Source organism: Cyprinodon variegatus, unplaced genomic scaffold, assembly GCF_000732505.1.
Source record: "Cyprinodon variegatus isolate N-32 unplaced genomic scaffold, C_variegatus-1.0 Scaffold818, whole genome shotgun sequence".
NCBI lineage: Eukaryota > Metazoa > Chordata > Actinopteri > Cyprinodontiformes > Cyprinodontidae > Cyprinodon > Cyprinodon variegatus.
Genome location: NW_015151271.1, coordinates 139,766 through 159,593, shown reverse-complemented (window position 1 = coordinate 159,593; position 19,828 = coordinate 139,766). Strand labels below are relative to the sequence as shown.

General features: G+C 38.5%; 2 protein-coding genes across 3 annotated transcripts in view; one reads left to right on the top strand and one right to left on the bottom strand.

Moving 5' to 3' along the window:
* Positions 1-342: 342 nt before the first annotated feature.
* thbs4 (thrombospondin 4) lies at positions 343-14,744 on the top strand. Its single transcript, XM_015396750.1, has 23 exons — positions 343-555; positions 2,151-2,348; positions 2,433-2,680; positions 2,769-2,871; positions 2,951-3,042; positions 3,723-3,774; positions 3,876-4,075; positions 4,159-4,296; positions 4,390-4,470; positions 4,546-4,698; positions 4,792-4,896; positions 4,973-5,080; positions 5,901-6,060; positions 6,825-6,943; positions 7,019-7,071; positions 7,153-7,237; positions 7,325-7,421; positions 8,601-8,779; positions 8,922-8,970; positions 9,085-9,281; positions 9,363-9,535; positions 13,219-13,358; positions 13,452-14,744. Exons 1-23 carry the CDS (start codon positions 474-476, stop codon positions 13,493-13,495), a joined length of 2,856 nt encoding a protein of 951 aa, XP_015252236.1. The 5' UTR covers positions 343-473; the 3' UTR covers positions 13,496-14,744.
* Positions 14,745-15,129: 385 nt separating this feature from the next.
* serinc5 (serine incorporator 5) overlaps positions 15,130-19,828 on the bottom strand; it is a 27,202-nt gene continuing 22,503 nt past the window's right edge. For both annotated transcript variants that reach the window (XM_015396751.1, XM_015396752.1), the window contains 4 exons: positions 18,877-18,946; positions 18,639-18,675; positions 18,171-18,315; positions 15,130-16,254 (listed from right to left, as the gene is read on the bottom strand). In XM_015396751.1, the coding sequence (XP_015252237.1) occupies positions 16,110-16,254; positions 18,171-18,315; positions 18,639-18,675; positions 18,877-18,946 (397 nt within the window). In that variant the 3' untranslated portion in view covers positions 15,130-16,109. The remainder of the gene's footprint in view (positions 16,255-18,170; positions 18,316-18,638; positions 18,676-18,876; positions 18,947-19,828) is intronic.

Sequence of the window (19,828 nt, the reverse complement as noted above, 5' to 3'; positions counted from 1 at the left end):
GGTTCACAATATCTGAGAAATCGAAGTGAATGGATTTATTTAAAGAGCTTTGAAATTTTTATCTTAAATCCCCTAAACACAAGAGCAACTTAACTTAGTGAACATTTTTATATTGTTTATCTTTATCAAATGCATTTACCAAATTAAAATATATATGGATTACTTCTGGTCCATTGTTTTTTTTTGTAATTCATAAGTTTAATTATTATAGTGATAATGATTTCCTGACCAAATTGTATGAGATGGTAGCAAGTAGCAACTCCCCTAAATTAGAACCAAACAGCAGCTCTCCCTTCCAGTGTCACTGGTGAGCAAGGACACTCCCCTATACTTTAAAAGCTGTGCCTGTGGACAAAGATACCATCTCACCTCAGCAGAGATTTTCCACCATTGACATCCTTCTGATTTTTTTTTTTCCTTTCACTTTCAACAGTCTGCAGTTTGATGAAATATTTTCTTGAGTTGTGCGCTTAATGGTGGAAATGAGTTTTAAAGCTGCAGCTCTGTGGCTGCTGCTGCAGCAGATGCTGCTCACCGTCGCAGGTCAGGGTATTGGTAAGTACTGCCTCTGCAACATACATGCTTTTATACTCTTATGGAAACCATATTACCCACATTTTTATATAAATAGGGAAAAAAAGTATAAGTTAAAATGTATTAAAATGTAATTTTACTTATCTGATTTGAAACAGGTTTATCTCTGATCTTTAGTTTAACTTTGAAATGGCAAAGTAACTCTAAATGAGATGATGGAAGAGCATTTGCATTACCTAAGCTTTCTTCCAGTCTGCACAAAACTTTTCCATAAAACTTTCTGTCACTTTGTGTTATTATTTAAATCCATCTTTACTGTGTTTGTGCATGAGAGTGTGGAGCAAATGGGTTTCGCTCCAGTGGACAAAGTTTACTACAGTTCTATAAAAGCGCAGCAGGAAGCTAACATGAAAGTCAGATTGCACACACAAACACATACGTCCATACACATCACAAAGGGTTCTGTCACACATAATAAAGAGCTGCGGCGCAGCTACTCAGGAGTAATTGGACTAAACCGTGATACAGAACTGCTTAAAGTCTACCAGATGGAGCATTTTAAGGTAATCTACTGCATAAAGCGTAATGCAACAGGTATTTATAAAGACGTGAATGTATTTTATCTGGAACTGACCGGATACAGCCATGCTAAGTGGGTAATGATTGTAGATTGGTGGGATGTTTTTAATGTTTTCATTACATTTTATTTTGAAGATGAACATTTAAAAAGTACGGCATGTATTTGCAAATGAGGTTCCAGTTGGAGTGTGATTCACATTCCAACAGAGTGATAACTCTATACATGTAACCAAGCCTGCAATGGACTGATTTACATTTACATGGCTCAAAATTCAGACTTAATTAAAACAAGAGACTTGAGCTTTGATTGCATAGATGCTCTCCATCCATCCATCCATCCATCCATCCATCCATCCATCCATCCATCCATCCATCCATCCATCCATCCATCCATCCATCCATCTATCCATTTTCTCATGCTTAGGTCTTTTCAGGGTCGCGGTGGGGCCGGTCAAAGGGCAACACAAGGATTCACAAAAACATACATCCGTTCACACACACACTTAGAGACAATTTAGAGAAGCCGATTAACCTAGTTATGTTTTTGGACTGTGGGAGGAAGCTGGAGTACCCAGAGACAACCCACTGCATGCACAGGGAGAACATGAAAACTCCATGCAGAAAGACCCCAGACCAGGAATCAGACTGCAATCAAACCCAGAAACTTCTTGCTGCAAGGCAACAGTGCTACCCACTGCTCCACCATGCAGCCTCTCCATCTATTCTGAATTAAATATAACCATTTTGCAAAGAACAATGGGAAAAACATTCAATCTTTGTGTGAAAGACTAATAATCCCTTCCTGAAGACCCAGCCCTTATTCCATAAACCCTTGACTCAAAGTAAAAATGTATGCCACATTTTCCTTCCACCTTATCATCCCAATAAAATGCATTTAAGTTTGTGGTTGTTCCAGGACAATAAGGATGCAATATGTTCTTTGCTCTTTTAAAGCTGCTGTTTCCTTGTTGTTTTATGCTATTTTATTACATCTGCAGAAAGAAACCCGCTCCTCTAACAGCTCTCTGCTTTGTTAGTCTATGACCTACTGGTGTCGCCAGACTGCCTGCCAGACCTGCTCCAAGGAAGCCTGAAGAACAAAGGCAGGGATGAAGCTTTCCTCCTCTCGTCCTTCAGGCTCCGAAACAAGGCTCCAACCTCTCTCTTCAGTGTGCTCAACCCCAAAGACAACTCTAAGTACCTGGAGTTCAACGTTCAAGCCAAAATGAACAAATGTGGGCTGATCCTGCCAGTTCTACATCATTTTGTGAACTAATGCTGGTTTTGATGTATCTGATTGTTGCCTCTCTTCATTTCAGTAACGCTTCGTTACAAGAAAACTGATGGCAGGTTTGGGACCACCAGTTTTAACCAAGGCTCCCTGGCAGATGGACAGGAGCACCACGTCATGATGCATGCCAGCGGCCTCCAGCGTGGCCCACCTCGTCTCAACATCTACTTTGACTGCAGACTGGTTCATACTCTGAATGACCTGCCGGCTGCATTTGGGTCGCTTCCATCTGGGACAAACATGGTGGCACTAAGGACCCTGCAGTCAAATGAACATGTAAATAACAAATCCTTGATAAAGGCTAGTTTGGTAATTCTCTAGAATTTAGTCCTTTTTGTCTTCTGTGCTTTCTTTTCTTTATTAGGACGAACTTACAGATCTGAAGCTGGTTATTGAGGACAGCATCGACAATGTGGCCACCCTGCAGGACTGTAGCAAGGAACCAGCTGAGTCTCTGCACCTGCTGGGTGGGTAGATATGCACAAAAGCTCACATTGCCCATAATTAGGCACATCAAATTTATAATTTCATGTTTATTTTGCCCAGAGTTCCAAGGAGGCAGGGTGGTGCAAGATCAGACCTCCACGGAGGAGCTAAAGAGCATGTTGTCAGAGATGAGGGAGCTGCTGCTCAAGCAGGTTAATGTTTCATTATGTGTAATTATCTCAATTACATCAAAATGGTGGGGGGAAAAAAAACAAAAAACCCACAGAGCTGCTCACAAATAACATGGATCAAGATGAAGAATATTCTTTTAAAGAGTTGTAGAGAAGACCGCTAAAGTTAGGTGGAATCTGGGTCAGAAAATGTCTTCATATTGGTTACTGTTGAGATCCAGATGTGGCTCGAGTCAATTTATATCATTTGAAAATGAATAGTTGATAGTAAAAGTCGGTCACAGTTTTAGTTCATGGATAATTTCCTGCACAGGAACTATTATGCACTTAAATATAAATGAACACAACTTTCTGCTAGATCCAACATGATTTCTCTTTTAATGGCTCTCTTCATATTACTAACAGTATTATTAAAATTAATAATCTAAAATTATAAATAATCCTTAGTCCTCCTATTCTGATGATATTTTGTCAGGTTCAAACTAGGTATCTTAACATCTTTGTTTTAAATGTATAAGATTATTTACAATCAAGACAATATATTTGATCTTCATAAGTCGGGGAATGATGCAGGAAAGCTTTCCACACTCAGAGCAGTTATAAGAAAGAAAACCTCCAGAAAACCTCCATCTTAAGGTAACATCATTTCCATAACAGCTGAGAGATGATATTCTAACCCTGATTTTGATGCTTTGATGTAGATCAAGGAAACAAACTTTCTGAGGAACACTATTGCTGAGTGTCTGGCTTGTGGTAAGCAGTATAGAAAAATCAATCTAACCTTTTCAAAGTGTTAAAACACTTAATCTAAATCAGCTTGTTTTTTTTTTCTGTCTGTGTCCATGCACCCATAGGACTAGTAGGAAGCCCCACTAACCCTGTTCCAGGTCCGAGTCCCGGGAAGGTGCTGATGCCTTCCAATTTGATTCAGTGCCCAGTGGGGACCTGTTTCAGACAGGACATGTGTATCCCCTCAGAGTCAGGGGGATACAGATGTGCCGCCTGTCCAGATGGATACACTGGAGATGGGGTTAGCTGTGACGACGTAGATGAGGTAAGGATTATAGTCTCTGAATTCCCAGCGGCTGTCAGCTATTGGATTTTTTGTAAAGGTTCTTCTCCGTCTCTGAGTTTTAGTGCACCTTTAATCCATGTTTTCCTGGTGTCCTGTGCGTAAACACTGCTCCCGGCTTCCGCTGTGAGAAATGCCCTCTGGGATACATCGGACCAGAGCTAAATGGTGTCGGCGTGTCTTATGCCAAATCAAATAAACAAGTATATCTGGGCTCCTTCAGTTTCTTTCAGTTCTTTTGAAGAAACCAAAACACCCCTTCTTTATTTTTGTGCCAATGTTTCTTCCTCTCCCAGGTGTGTGAAGACTTTGATGAGTGTCTGGGCCCACCTGAGAATGGAGGTTGCACCCCCAACTCACACTGTTACAACACTATTGTAAGACCACCTTGAGCACAGTGTACATATTGTAGAGATGAGGATGGCTGTCTCTGACTGTGATGTGCCCATCAGGGTTCCTTCCGGTGTGGAGAGTGTAAGGCTGGTTTCACTGGTGACCAGTTAACAGGCTGTCATGGAACCAGACTTTGCCCCAATGGTCAACCGAACCCTTGTGACATCAATGGCGAGTGCATTGTGGAGAGAGATGGAAGCATTAGCTGTGTGGTACATTGTCCCAACAGGCATTGATAACAGGTTCCCTTTGTCACTGAGAGGTACTTTAATAAACTGCTTCCGATCTGTTGTCCGATCTCTTAGTGTGGCGTTGGTTGGGCTGGCAATGGTTATGTGTGTGGAAAAGATACTGATATTGACGCTTATCCAGACGATAAGCTGCTCTGCAGAGACAACAACTGTAACAAGGTACTTGACTCCTATAGCTTCCTCTCTCCCTCATTTAATTCAACTTGCATAAAACAAACGTGTCTTTATTTTACAGGACAACTGTGTGTTTGTGCCCAACTCTGGCCAAGAAGACGCAGACAGGGACGGGTCTGGTGATGCCTGCGATGATGATGCGGATAATGACGGCATCATTAATGCAGATGTAGGTGACTTAGCTTATCGAAAGTAGATTACGCGTCTTTCAGAAGCACTTTAACCCTTTAACTGAAACATATTTTAAAAGGGAAAACCCCTGATTTGAGTTTTTTTTACTGGGAATCTGATTTGTTTCCCCTTTCCTGTTGAAGTGAAGTATCCCCACATCATGATGCTTTCACCATGTTACATCACAAGTTATAGTATGTTTAGGGTGATTTGGAGTTTTAGCTTTCCTCTACATATTAGCATTTCAAATCGGATCTATTAACTGTGTTTACATGACTTCATCTCAAACTGTAACAGAACTTCTTTTAGATTTATTTTCCTTTTCTCCTTATCCATGAAGCCCAGATATTTGGAGTGACAGTAGTCATGAGGGGAGTGTTGGCCTAGTGGTTAGAGCTGTGCGTTTGTGCTCTAAGAAGGTTTAAATACCCGATTCTATCCTTATAGCCTGCACCCTGGTCTCTGAGCAAGACCCTTAGCCCCACACTGCTCCTTGTGCGCCATACAATGGCGTTAAATGGGTTAAATGCAGAGGTAAATTTCTCCAGTGAGAGATCAATAAAGTTCAGTTATTATTATGTCAGCAGATTATCCAACCTTATTTCTACAGGATTTCTCCAGAAATACTTTTTACTTTTATGCATTTTTTCAAGTTATCATGTAGCTCATAAATAACAAATGAAAGACTTTGAAGTCTATGGTCAGCTGTGAGGTGGTGCAGTTATTACCACCTAAGCCTGGGGTCTTTCTGCTTGGGGTTTGTATGTTTTCATCGTGTATACATCAGTTCTAAAACATTTATTTTTTATTTTTTGCAGGATAACTGCTGGCTGGTCCCAAATGTTGACCAGAAGAACAGTGATAAAGATTCCCATGGTGATGCTTGTGACAACTGCAGACTAATTAATAATCCCTTACAGAGGGACACTGACAAGGACGGGCTGGGAGATGAATGTGATGATGATATGGACGGAGATGGTGAGGGTGTTAATATCTACTACTTAAATTCTGTATATCAGATTTAAACTCATTTCTTTCATGATCACATTTAGATGGATGACACGTCACCTTCCCCTGTATCTAATGCTTAAATCAAACTTGTTTAAACAAAACTGAAAGCAGTCTTCTGATGAAAACATAACCAGGGAGAGGGTTATCCAGAGTGCAGTCCATCTGGACACGAGAACCGTCCTAGAAGAAGGCAGATGGAAAAAATTTTTATTGCCTTCCCTGATCTCACAGACCTTTCTCTGTGAAAACATCCTTCTGCTTTTTGTGTCTGTTTCCCTCCACATCATCTGCCGGTTAGATCCTATATCAGGGGATATAGTGAAACAAAGCAGTGTAGAAAATAAAGACAAAACTTCAACTACACTCTTAAATGTCTTTCCCTAAAACCTTTACAACATACAATGACATTTGATTTGCTTGGGTGGAAAAATCTTGCCTTTTTGTTACCTTTTAATGTTGCATGTTTAGTACCCTTTGTTTGGTGTTGGGTTTGGCGGTGCTCCCTCCTCTTGGTCCTTTGCTAATGTTTTTTCCTTTGCGTTCTGATTGCTGAGAATTTAATCATGTCTGTCTCGTCATTTAGATCATTTTTTCCATGGCCAGCCGTTGCCAGGAGCTGAGGGCCACTGGAAACTATTACACCTTCAATTTAAAACAAATGCTGCCATCTGGTGATGCATACAGACTGCTATTTATGCCCTATCCAACTGTGCTTTTAAATATGCTTCCAGGTTTGAAAAACATTCTTGATAACTGCCAGCGAGTCCCCAACCCAGACCAGACAGACAGAGACAATGATGGCGTAGGGGACGCCTGTGACAGCTGTCCTGACATGGTCAACCCCAATCAGGTAACAGAAAACCCACCCAGAGAGATTTCTCCTCTATCTCACCCTGATCTAATTGTTTGTGTCACTGACCTGCAGTCGGACTCAGACGATGACCTCGTCGGAGACACCTGTGATGACAACATAGACAGGTACAACCTTTGTTCCTGGCTGGTTGGTTCAAACGCGTTTCGTTCTTTCTTTTACATGTTTTGGCTTTTTTTTATTGTCAGTGATGGTGATGGTCACCAGAACACGAAGGACAATTGTCCCACTGTCATCAACTCCTCTCAGCTGGACACGGACAAGGATGGAATGGTTTCATCTCGTTTATCAAACACTTTGTGATTCTCTGATTCATGTTACTGTTGTAGAGAGAACCAATCTATGGTCTCTTTCTGGCAGGGAGATGAATGTGACGATGACGATGATAACGATGGAATACTAGATGGTGATGATAACTGCAGACTGGTTCCCAATCCAGACCAAAAGGACTCAGACAGTTTGTATTTATTCATTTTCTTTCATTCTGTAAAGCTTAGGTCAGACGTTTGCTTACACCTATTATGATTAGAGGGACATCTTTGTCCTGTTGGGCAACGTCAGGTTAAGAGAAAGAAAAAAAACCTGGAAGTTCTTCTGCTGTTCCATCTAAGCCAGGGGTCTCCAACCCTGATCCTTAAGATCTACTGTCCTGCAGATTTAAGATGCATTTGTGCTCCAACACAGCTGATTCAAGTGACTGAATTAACTCTTCATTATGCCATTGAGTTTGGCCATTGACTTGATTCAGCTCTAGTTGAGCAGTGTTGCATGTAAACCCTGCAGGACAGTAGATCTCGAGGACCAGGGTTGGAAACCCCTGATCTAAGCTATAGAATGCTCCAGTAAACAGACCCACAATATAAGGGTTTAACCACTTAGTACTGTGGTCTTGGATTAAAAAGCAGGTTTCTGAGTATTTGTTACCTTGTGGAAACAGTTTCCAGTACATTGTGGTCACTTGCAGGTTTTTGTTGGGACGGTGGTTTCCATTTGAAAACTTTTTCTTGGGTTGGGCGTTAGGTTTAGGACTAAAATGTGAATTCAGTTTAGGTTTAGTTTAGGATAAGTTTGGGTTTAGTCGTGTGTTGGTAAGGATGTTGGCTATTGAAATGAATGCAAAATGAATGGAAGTCAATGAAAAGTACATTAAAAATTCATTCAAACTTGTAGGCAAGGCAAGGCCAGACAAATTTATTTGTATAGCACAATTCAGTACAAAGACAATGCAAAGAGCTTTATATGATTAAAAAAATAGGAAAATAAAACAGAATCAAAGCAAGTAGGAAAAAATAAAATAAAAAAATGCAGAAACAAAAAAGAATATTAAAAACAGTTGGACTAAAAAAAATAAAAAAGTTGAACTAATGATGTTTCAGTTGAACTCTTTAACTCGAACAGTCAAAGGCAATCCTAAACAAATGTGTTTTTAGTCTTGATTTAAAGGAACTCAGGCTTTCCGCACTTTTACAGTTACAGTTGTAGAGATAAGACCATTCCACGTTTAAACAAAAAGGCCTCAAAAAATCCTGAAAAGCCGTCTGATTGATATAATCTTTATGCACATGGTGAGTTTAACTGCTGAAGGCTATAGTTTTGTCTTTATCTGTTTAAAATAAGCTCTAATTATGTATATTAGTGGACAAAGTCGGCGATGCCTGCGAAGGAGACTTTGACAAGGACAACGTGATTGACATCATCGACCACTGCCCAGAAAACGCAGAGGTCACGCTGACCGACTTCAGAGCCTACCAGACTGTGGTTCTGGACCCAGAGGGAGACTCACAGATAGACCCCAACTGGGTGGTACTCAACCAGGTAAGCAACATGACTCACCAGGCCTTCCTTCCTCCAGACCTTTAGACCCTTTTGCTATGCAGTGTTTTCCAGAATGTCTCTACTCATTAAAGTTCTCAACTTATTTGGTTAAAATGAATCCACTGTATTTCCCCCCTTTCAGGGTATGGAGATAGTACAGACCATGAACTCTGATCCTGGTCTTGCTGTTGGTAAATACATCTCTATCTTTTTCTTGTCATCTTTAAACAAGTTAAATTATTTCCCATCATCCTTGAAGAATCTTCTTGTCAGTGATGTTGAATGTCTGCTGTGTTTTTCTCCAGGCTATACAGCTTTCAGCGGAGTTGACTTTGAGGGAACCTTCCACGTGAACACAGTGACTGACGATGATTACGCTGGTTTCATTTTCGGCTATCAGGACTCATCCTCCTTCTACGTGGTGATGTGGAAACAGACTGAACAGACCTACTGGCAGGCCGCGCCATTCCGAGCTGTCGCCGAGCCGGGAATACAACTCAAGGTTTGTGGTTTGTACAGGTGGTGAAATCTGAAATCAGTTTGACAGTGTCCTTCTTGATCTTGCATGGCTCTCCATCCACAGGTGGTGAAATCTAAGACAGGTCCTGGTGAGTACATGAGGAACTCACTGTGGCACACAGGAAACACAACAGACCAGGTACGCCTTCTGTGGAAGGACCCCAGGAACGTTGGCTGGAAGGACAAGGTTTCCTACCGCTGGTTCCTTCAGCACAGACCGCAGGTCGGATACATCAGGTACAAGCAGACATGCACAATCAAACCTTAGATACGGGGGGGATACAATATGTTTTCAAATGTATGTTCCACGACAATGGCGTAACGACACAACAATAGGCCCATAAGCAACATTATCTGGGTGGGCCCCATATGAAGTACAACATGTGATAAAGGTTTAGGATACGGCGACAGTTCCATAACAACAACTCGCATAGTTAGGAGCTTTATAGCCCCCCTTCTCACCCACACTCTCTCCATTCATCTCCTAGTCGCAATCTTTACTCACTGTAGCAACAACGTCCACCTCTCCCTCTTCGGTTTTCCCTTTTCCAGCAGATCTTCTTTCCTTTTTCTTTTCTGGATTCCACTTAAGTACCTCTATTTGGTATCCATTGTGTCGGACACATTGTACTTAATGGTTATGGTTTTAATCAACGCTCTGGATTACCCATAATTTGTAGTGTAAAACATAAAATACTCAAATACATCCTTCTTTTAAGATCTTTATTGCGGTTTGAAACATATTATATGAGTGTATTTTTTACCAACTGTCTAATGAAGTATACACAGTTATTAATATGTAATTAAAAGTACCACTGTCTGCTTTGCTATTGTTGCCGTCCTTAAACGACTCACCATCCTGTTGGAATCTGGCGGTATAAATACGCCAGATTTATACCGCCAAATAGGCAGTCCCTTCAGTATCAGGTTGGTTTAAGAGGAAATTTTTGAACCATAACACCTGCAAATTGCGTGGGGGGTCTATCAGGTATCATTGACGGGGCCCCTTAGGGGTTGTGGGCCTGTACCGATATTTACGCCATTGTTCCACGATAGGATTTATCCTAATATAGCCACTCATTTAAACAAAAACAATGCATTGGGTTTTTAAAAATAATATAGCTCTGGAAAAGCCTAGGAGAGCTGGTTGTCACTCTGCTGAATGGTAGGCTATTGGGCGGTACGTTGCCAACTAGTGGTTGCTTGTATAAGAGGCTTAAACAAAGTACAACCATGACATGAACACCTATGAATTTTTCTTTTTATATTTAAGGTCTATTTGACCATATTTTTGGATTAATACAAATATTGTCTAATGAAATATCACGGTTTGACACAATCTCTTTATTGTTACACCTCAGTTATATGCTGTATAATTTAAAGGTTTACCAGCGGTTCTGTTGACGTGAATTTTATATGTGTCTTGGGGCTTTCAAAACAAGAAGTGGGCGCAATATATGCATTTATCATGCCTTTTGTTCTACATATAGTCCAGGTTCTAAATACAGGCTCATATTCTACATAAAGGCCTTTATTTTCTGTCAGATCCCTCATTATGCGACCCTACACCATACAGTTTTTCTTCGCATTAGCAATCGTGTGGTATAACCAGAGTGATAAATAGCCTCTCTTAAATTTGCGTCCAAGTCGAGAGGCTTAATGTTATCAACTTATTTTATTTATTTTTATTTTTATTTTATTTATTTATTCATTCATTTCATTGAATACCAAAAAAACAGCCTATCAAATTTTTGATATACTAAAAAATTAAAATACACCTCCATCCATAAATACCTACATATCCATCTGTATACATTACATACATATATACACACACAGACATACTACATATGTATTTCAAAATTTTAAAACAAAATGAAATGAAAGGCAGCAGAAAGAAGAAAAAAATCTTATAATATCTGCCCCTTTTTTCTCAGCTCTGAAACTAAACAGGGGAAAAAATTGTTATCTTCTGCAACAAAAACAAAGTCAGTCGCCAATCTCAACTAAACAACGATAGTATGAGCTCACTTTATACTATTTCATACTTCTTCAAGAATCCAGTCTTTAACATTCTCTTAAACATGTGCAGTGATTTGGCATTTTTAACATCATTTTGTAGTTCGTTCCACAGTTTGACTCCTTGTATCGAGGTACATCGTTCTTTCAAACTGGTTCTGAATTTGGGTTTCTTAAAAATCTGTGTCCCCTTAAGGTTATAACTGCTCTCTCTCTTTGCAAAGGTTTTTGGATGTTTGAGGGTAATGTATTTAGGTGTGCCTTATACATAACTAACAAAATATTATAATCAACTAAATCATGGAATTTCAATAACCTCAATTTACAAAACAATATATTGGATGGGTATTTGCCATGTTTTCGAGTATTAACTCTTATAGCCCTTTTTTGCAAAACAAAAACTGATTTTGTATAACATGCCTTTCCCCATACCTCAACACAATAGACCAAGTGTGGAACAATTAATACATTATACAACATATACAGTGCATGATCGTTCAGAAAATCCCTTACTTTATAAAGCACTGCAATTGATTTGGCTATTTTTGTTCTTAAATAATTCAAGTGGGATTTCCATGTTAATCTCTCGTCAATAATCACACCCAAGAACTTCACCTCACTAACTCTACAAATCTCTACACCATCAACTTTAAATGGAATATTAACAGTTCTTTGTCTCCTTGTAAATAACATATAATTTGTTTTATCCAAATTTAAAGATAATTTATTAAGTTTAAACCATTTTTGTATTTGCATAAATTCTGTTTGTATTTTTTTCTAACATCCATTCTATATCTGTACCTTGACAAAAAAAAGTGGTATCATCCGCAAATAGGACACATTTGAAAAACCCTGACACATTTACCAAGTCATTAACATATAGGATGAACAACTTTGGTCCAAGTACTGAACCCTGTGGAACTCCACATGTAATTTCACAAAATTCGGATCTTGTATCATGTACTTGTACAAACTGTTTTCTTTTTTCCAAATAACTCGAGATCCACTGTAATGCCGGCCCTCTAATCCCGTATTTAACACGTTTTTTGAGTAAAATGCTATGGTCAATCGTGTCGAATGCTTTCTTTAGATCAACGTAAATACTGGCACAATATTGTTTTTAATCAATTACACTTGTTATTTGTTCTATCAGTTCCATAAGAGCCATTGATGTCGAGTTTTTGGCTCTAAATCCGTATTGACTGCCACTTAAAAAAATGAAACAAAGATTGAAACTGTTAAGAGGGTTTTAGACCTAAAAGCACTGTACCAACTATCAAGCATGGTGGTGGTAGCTTCATTCTGTCTGTTTAGCTGCCAGTGGTGATGGAGCTTTACAATCAGTGTAGAATGATAAAGCAGAAGGAACCGAACTACCTTAAACGTCTTCTAATTGCCCTCAGATAGACAGCAAGATTGGAAAGATTTACACATCACTTTGTTCAAATGGAACAATGAGCCAAAACAATTATCAAAGGAAGTGATGAGGCTGGCTAACATCCAGCTGCAGGAATACTCCTGACCTCACCCTGTTAAACAAATATAAGGACTGTGTCACAAAGCAGGAGGAAGAGTCCAAACTGAGAAACAGTTTTTGTCAAATTTTCCCCTAGAATTATATTGCAAGCACTAAGATTAAGGTGCAGCTGACTTTTAATCCCACAGAAATTCATGATCAAAAATCATATTTGTCTTGATAATTTTTGAGCCGGTATGTACAATTTAATTGAGATATTCCACAATAAAGAAAAATGTGTACTGCAAATCCATGTGTTTCACATAATGAACATTGTTGTTTTCATTGATCATTTAGACTTTTAAAAAATTATACGCATGATTCCCAATATTAAGTAAATGTAGACTTATGAACTGAACTGCTCTTTTTTTCATGTGTGGCCCAGAGCTCGCTTCTACGAGGGTTCCAAACTGGTGGCAGACACTGGGGCGATTATCGACACCAGTATGAGAGGTGGGAGACTCGGTGTGTTCTGCTTTTCTCAGGAGAACATCATCTGGTCCAATCTTAAGTACCGCTGCAATGGTGAGCGCCTGCAAACTAAAAAACTCCCATAAATATAAGCTGTAAAAATGATAATAAAAAATGAGATTCTCTCTTTTTCCTTCTTGCTTTCAGACACCATACCTTCTGATTACGAAGAGCTGGAAAGAGTCGACTGAAGGGGGAAGATTACAGATTACTGAGATGGTGGTGGTGGTGGGGGGGTAGCACAAAGAAAGAAGATGCTGAGCTGCACGGCTGAAGCAAAAATGTTTATTGGTCAGAAGAAATGGGACTATATTCAGTGATAGTGTTTAGTGGAGTTGAACATTGGACATTATATCATTTAAAAATTCAATAAGCAAATAATCAGTTTCTTTTAATGTCTATGCAATATATTATTTTCAGTTTATCAGTGCTGCACAAAAAGTAATCTGCTTGATCTAGCAAATCCTCTCCATTAACCTCCCGATTGATAAGTACTACTAAGGTGAACATTTACATTACAGTCATTGTTATGCATTTTAAGGTTAAAGTAAAAAGTATGTGGATCAGCTCTCACTAGTGTTTGATTAAATGCTCTTTTGAAAACCACACGTTAGCCACATGCTTTTGAAGCCACCGAAAAGCTTCTGTTAGGAAACTGAGCTATCTTATTACATCTGATAGATCTTATTCAAATTATTGCATCTCCTCTGAAATACTTGGACTGCATGTGCTCTATAGTATTGTAAGCATTTTTAAAGTCTACAGCAACAGAACCTAATTTTTCAGCCTGTTTCATAAAAATGTATTGATGTGTTTGTCAATCATTACCAGAGCCACCAGTGTTCAAGTATCCACCATCTAGCTGTTGATCTGACGGGAAGTTGGGAAATTTGGAGGGAGCCCTACTTTTTCATCACCATGCCGCCACATCCATTGGTTCCAAACATCCTACCTGGTTTCCTTTAACCTGAAGGGGGTATCTTTAAATGTGGGTAGCAGCTGGAAGATGAAAACTAGGTTTGGGATTAACTTAACAGGCTTGTAGGATAACCTTTCAAAATCTTTAATATCAGCCATGTAAAAAAAAAAGAAGTACTCTTTAAAATCCAGGCATTCAGTCAGTATAAATAAACCCCATTAACTCTGATAGGATTTAGCTGATGTGACATAAACTACAAGCTTATGGTTTCTCAGCATCTTTATTAGGAACACATGACTAAAATGTTTCACTTCTAATCTTTCTTTAATCTGTGTGCTGCATAAATGTGAGTAGCATGACTAACGGTATAGGAACAGTATATGTACGTTTTTCCTTGGAACTATACACAGAAGAAGACATCAGTTGGCGCTTTATGAATGTTTTATTGAAAGACAGGAGATTCATGTCATCTATATCTTTGTATTTCAAACAAATTTTGGTCAAATTACTGTTGGTAATAAAGATTCTTCTACAGTAACTTTTAAAGTTTTTCATTTTTTTTATGAAAGCACCAAACTTTTTTTACATTCATCATTTAAATGCAGAATTGTTTCAGGAACAAATTAATGTCAGAACATATGAAGCATAATTTAAACTTACTTTTCAGCTCTGTTGCCATTATTTACAATTCAGTTATGCTGCTGTAAAAGTTAAGAGGGCAATTAGAAAAAAACAACCCAAAAAAAAGAAACAAACAAAAAAAAGAAGTGTTTGAAGGAATTATCCAGCACAAGCAACCTGCCTTGCAGCTTGATGTCATTGTTATAATACAGTTTATTTCAGGTGTAAACTCAACATCCAGTGTTGAATAAATCACTTTTAACATCAGCTGTGCTGTTTTTTTTAATTTATTTATTCTGAACCTGTTTAATGAAAATAAAACAATGATTCAGGAAATACAGTTCATTTTGATCCTTTTTCCCAACAGACAACATGAGCAGTTCTGTCAAGCTACCTTTGGCAAATGCAGTGTGGATTCGGTGGAGCTCTTCCAGAGAGGTGGCACTTTACTGTCTGATTTAAAACCTACTGCAACGCATGAGTGGAAAAAAAAACAAAACACAGTTGAGATGGATTTCTTTAAGAAAGATTTGGCTCAAAGGGAGCACTGGCGATACTAAAACTTTACCCTTGTGACTTAAATGGAAACTTCACGACAGCAGGTGTCTAATAACAACTTGTTCTGTTGCATAGAAAACTACAAAAGACACAATATATAACAAATCACCAACACAGAGCTTAAATATAAGCCTGAGAAACTTTTTTTTTTTAAACGTTGTTAGAGGCCAAACCAGTCCAGTTTACACCACAGTTCTTTTAGGATTAAATAAATACATCACCCTCTGTAGCATTTCTTCAACAAAATTTTTCCCAAAACATAAAAAACGTTGCTACAGCTTGTTGGTTTGATTTCACAGAACTAAAGCATCTGGCTTTGATTATAAAGGAAAAGACAATGAAATAAAAAAAAAAAAAAGTACAAATAATACATAATAATAATAATAATACATGTGTTTTGGAGAATCTACAAAGGCTCAAAGTTTTGACTGTAACGCAACTGCAAACATTGTTAATGTAACTTCAGACCTTTAAGGAATACAAAGACTAGTCAGTGGTATTAAAACAATTAAAATCACCATCAAGGTATTACCAGCTTAACGTTGCAAAGCAAAAGTTGTAACAGATAAAAGGAAAAAGGCAACAGATGATCCTTCACTTTGAATGTTGAAGGTAGTGTAGGGTTGTGTTTTAAGGTAAGATGGGGGGGTTCTGGTGGTCCCTTAGCCATCTGAACACAAGTTGACATAAGTGCAATGATGAGTGACCTAAGCCTCGAAGCGCTGCGGACACATCAGGGGAGCGACGAGGGTCATCATGTAGAGGAAGAGGCAAACCCAGCAGGAAACCATTTTGACCCAGAACACAGACCAGCTCCCCTCCAGCAGCTGCTCAATCCTGTGGTTGTCGTAACTGCGAGCAAGACGAGAATACAACCAGACGTCAAAAATTTTAAAATACCAAAGGTGGTGAGTAGCAATATTGGCAAAAAACAAAAACATTACCAACCACTGGAGCTAGCTAAAGGGTTACTGGGTTACCTAGTTTAGGAGTCCAGATTTATTCATCACTTAGTTTTACAGCTAGTTTTTTTTTATGCAGCTACAAACATTTATCCAGGTTATTACCATGCTTTCCACACTTTGTTTAAGGTCAAAATCAAGGATATTTCAAAGACTTACTAGAACCATTGTCCTTAGATTCAAAGACTGTAGGTAAAAGAGAGGCAACATTTGTATTGCTAAGTATGCTATCAATAAAAGATTTTAATGTAATAAAATTTAATTAAAAATGACTGAATGACACTAAATCAGCAAATAAAGTTGACTGTGATGGCCTACATTTATATCCACATTACAATATATCTAGAAATGGAGAGGTCAGGTTTTGAAGGCTCAAATCTCTTCACCAAAAGGTTCATTTCTCAAAGCCTCATACAAGCTTCAAATGCCCACTAATGCCATCTAGTGGTGAATAAGAGAGTCTAACACGTTACATTTTATGAGATTTATCTAGGGACACTGGAACAATGTTATCACACCCTGCTTGTATGAGGTAGTCTCAATGAAAATGATTGTAATGTAAATATAGATTCAATAGCAAAAATGGATTTTATAAGTGGGTTTCATTTGGAGAAACACCTCATTGAAAGAAATCTGACTTCGAATAAAAACTTTCTCCATTATTATAATTGTTCCCTCACTACATCCTTGCCCAAAGTCTCCTTCAAAGATGGGTCTCTTTAAATGGCTGTTTTTAAAAACCTTCCAGGTCCTTGAATTTGCTTTTTGAAATGAACGCATTTTAAAGGATTTCAAGGTCGCGTCGGAACCCTGCATTAATGCAAAGTGACCAGAATACTTTGCATTAAACCCACTGGAATTGATTGCAGTTTGATCTGTTAGCTTTTGACGATAACAGAAAGGGAGAATATGCCGCAGCAGGCATTAGGTATGTTTCCAGTAACCCTCAAACTGCACAAAATTTAAATAAGAAAATAAAGGAGCCTAATGGAAACACTGCAATTTTGTAAAAAAAAAAATGTACGCTTCGATATGGTGGTTTTTGGGTCATATTGAAATTCTTACATTTATATATTTCACAAAACTGCAATAAAGACACTTTTTTCTCATCAGACCAGTCACATGATCTGATGCTCGACTTACTGCCCTATAAAAAGATGAAGGAGGAGACCAGAAGGAGTTGGAGGATGATGGCGCCCACTAGAGCTGTGGCTATATCTCATGCTGCCATGTTGTTTTCAGGGTTATTGCGTGAAAAAATGTTTTTATGTGCAATTTTAACTGTGATTATTATTTAAAAGAAATACTGCAATACTGCAAATTTTTGCATTTTTGAAATTCGCTGAATATTGATATAGCTTTGAGCACATTTGTAATAAAAATGCAGCTGGTGATCCTAATCATGACCAAACTTGTGGGGTAAAATGTTTAGTCAATTTCTGCAGGTGAAATAAAGCTATTTTTAAAAAACATTTACCTTATAGACGGTCTACAGCAGAGTATATTTGTCCTCTGCAACGTTTGTAATAAGATCAAGAAGCCTTGTGCATAATAAGTTGAATTCAGCTGTTGGGGAATATTGATATTTCTTCATCAGTTAAGGTATTAAGGTACACTGTTATAATGACAGGTTATAAGCAACATGTTTAATAGCTGAACGGAGGTCAAACAACAAGTTTTAAATAAATCCAGTAGGATCCAGTTCTATAAAGTTCACATGTTTCCTGTTACTACCATGATGACGTAAACCCTTGGTTGTTCTTGCTGCAATAATCTCTCACAGGCTTAATGTGCTTTATTACTTACTGAAACCAGTTGGTGACAGTCATCATGACGTAAAGAGAGCCCAGGAAGAAGACAAAATGGAAGAAGGAATAGCCATAGATGGTTCCGTCTTCTTCATCGTACACCACGCTCTGTCCCGAGGTGGTATTGTCCTCTTCATAATCGTCTGACAAGGACACAGTAAATCATGCATGAATGGGGAGAGCCAGCGGCGCATGTCTTAAAAAGGCTCAAACATTAATGAGAAGAATCTTCAAGTAAATATATCTCATTTCCAGTAGGTGGCAGCGTGTTTCCACACATGCATCTTCCTCATCCAGACTCTGCTTTACATTGTCACACTAACCTCCTAGTAACAGTGACATCATCTGCTTTTGCTGACCAATGTTTTCTCACTATGCCAAATCTGGCTGCAGAATAGCAATAAGAACAGTCCCAAAGGGTGCCAGCACACTGACTGTGAAGGACAAATTGCTAGACGCTCCTCACCTGTGTCATCTCCGAAGCAGAAACAGCAGCGAGCTCTCTGCAGAGGAAACAAAACATCCAAGTTACTGCTGAGCTGGGAGCCCAAATATGAAACACAAGCAACTGAATACTTCTTTTTTTTTGCCACATCTGTTTGAAACAACAGTGGTGTCAACGGGGTGCTCTGCTACTGCGCTTTACAAGTCTAGATTTCAGTTTAGCCAACCACCCAGTGAGGTCCGAATATTTTTGTATTTACCTCAGTTTCTGGCTCGCTGGTCCTATAGACTCGGAGCGCTGCAGAGCTGCGCTTAGAGGTCGATGTTAAACTTAAGGAGGAGAGAAAAACAGGACAAAAATAAATTCAAAGAAATGTAATTCCATCACAGTCCCCCCCCCCCGATAATTTGCAGTTTTAAAGGCCTGCATGACCACAAGAGACAGGATGCCTCCAGTTGATGGGAAACACATGTGAACAAAGGCAGAAAGCCACGGTTTGTGTGTCTCCCAGCTTTTTGCTCGGATACAGCCAAGTGGAAGGTTTTTTTTTTTTTTTGAGCCAGCCAATAAAAACAAAGCTGTCTGTGTTGTTGCCATTTCCCTCATTTTTCTAAGTGATTCTAAAGTTTAGTTGGGTTTCTTTGAATGAAATGTGCACTGTATGAATTCAGTGATTTGTTTTTTACATTTCTGCTTAAGAAATGGTTAGTGTTTATGTGTAAAGATAATAAATGAATGGCAGTTGTTTGATATATATCTATTTTAGATATCATGCTTCAGTTTGTCTTTTAAGAGATATTGTTGATTTGCTACATGAATTAGAAAAAACAAAGCAAACAAAAACAATATCACGGTAAAAAGAAACCCAGATAAGAAATAAAACCAAAACCCAACTAGAAACCCTGCAAGGCAATTTGTGTTTCCTGTTTGTCAGAAAAACAAGAACAAGGTTTAGAAACAGCAGGGATTTCCAGGCACAGATATGCATGCATGAACACACAGATGTTCTATTTTATAAACAGGCACAGAAACAACTGCAATTATTTTTACAGTGTCATGTTCACACTAAGCTTCTGAGCTAATATACCTGGATCGGTATCACATCTCCAAATATATTAAATTCAATTCAGTTTATTTCTATAATGCCAATTCACAACACATGTTATCTTAAGGCACTTTACATTTCACCAGATTTTATATATATATATATA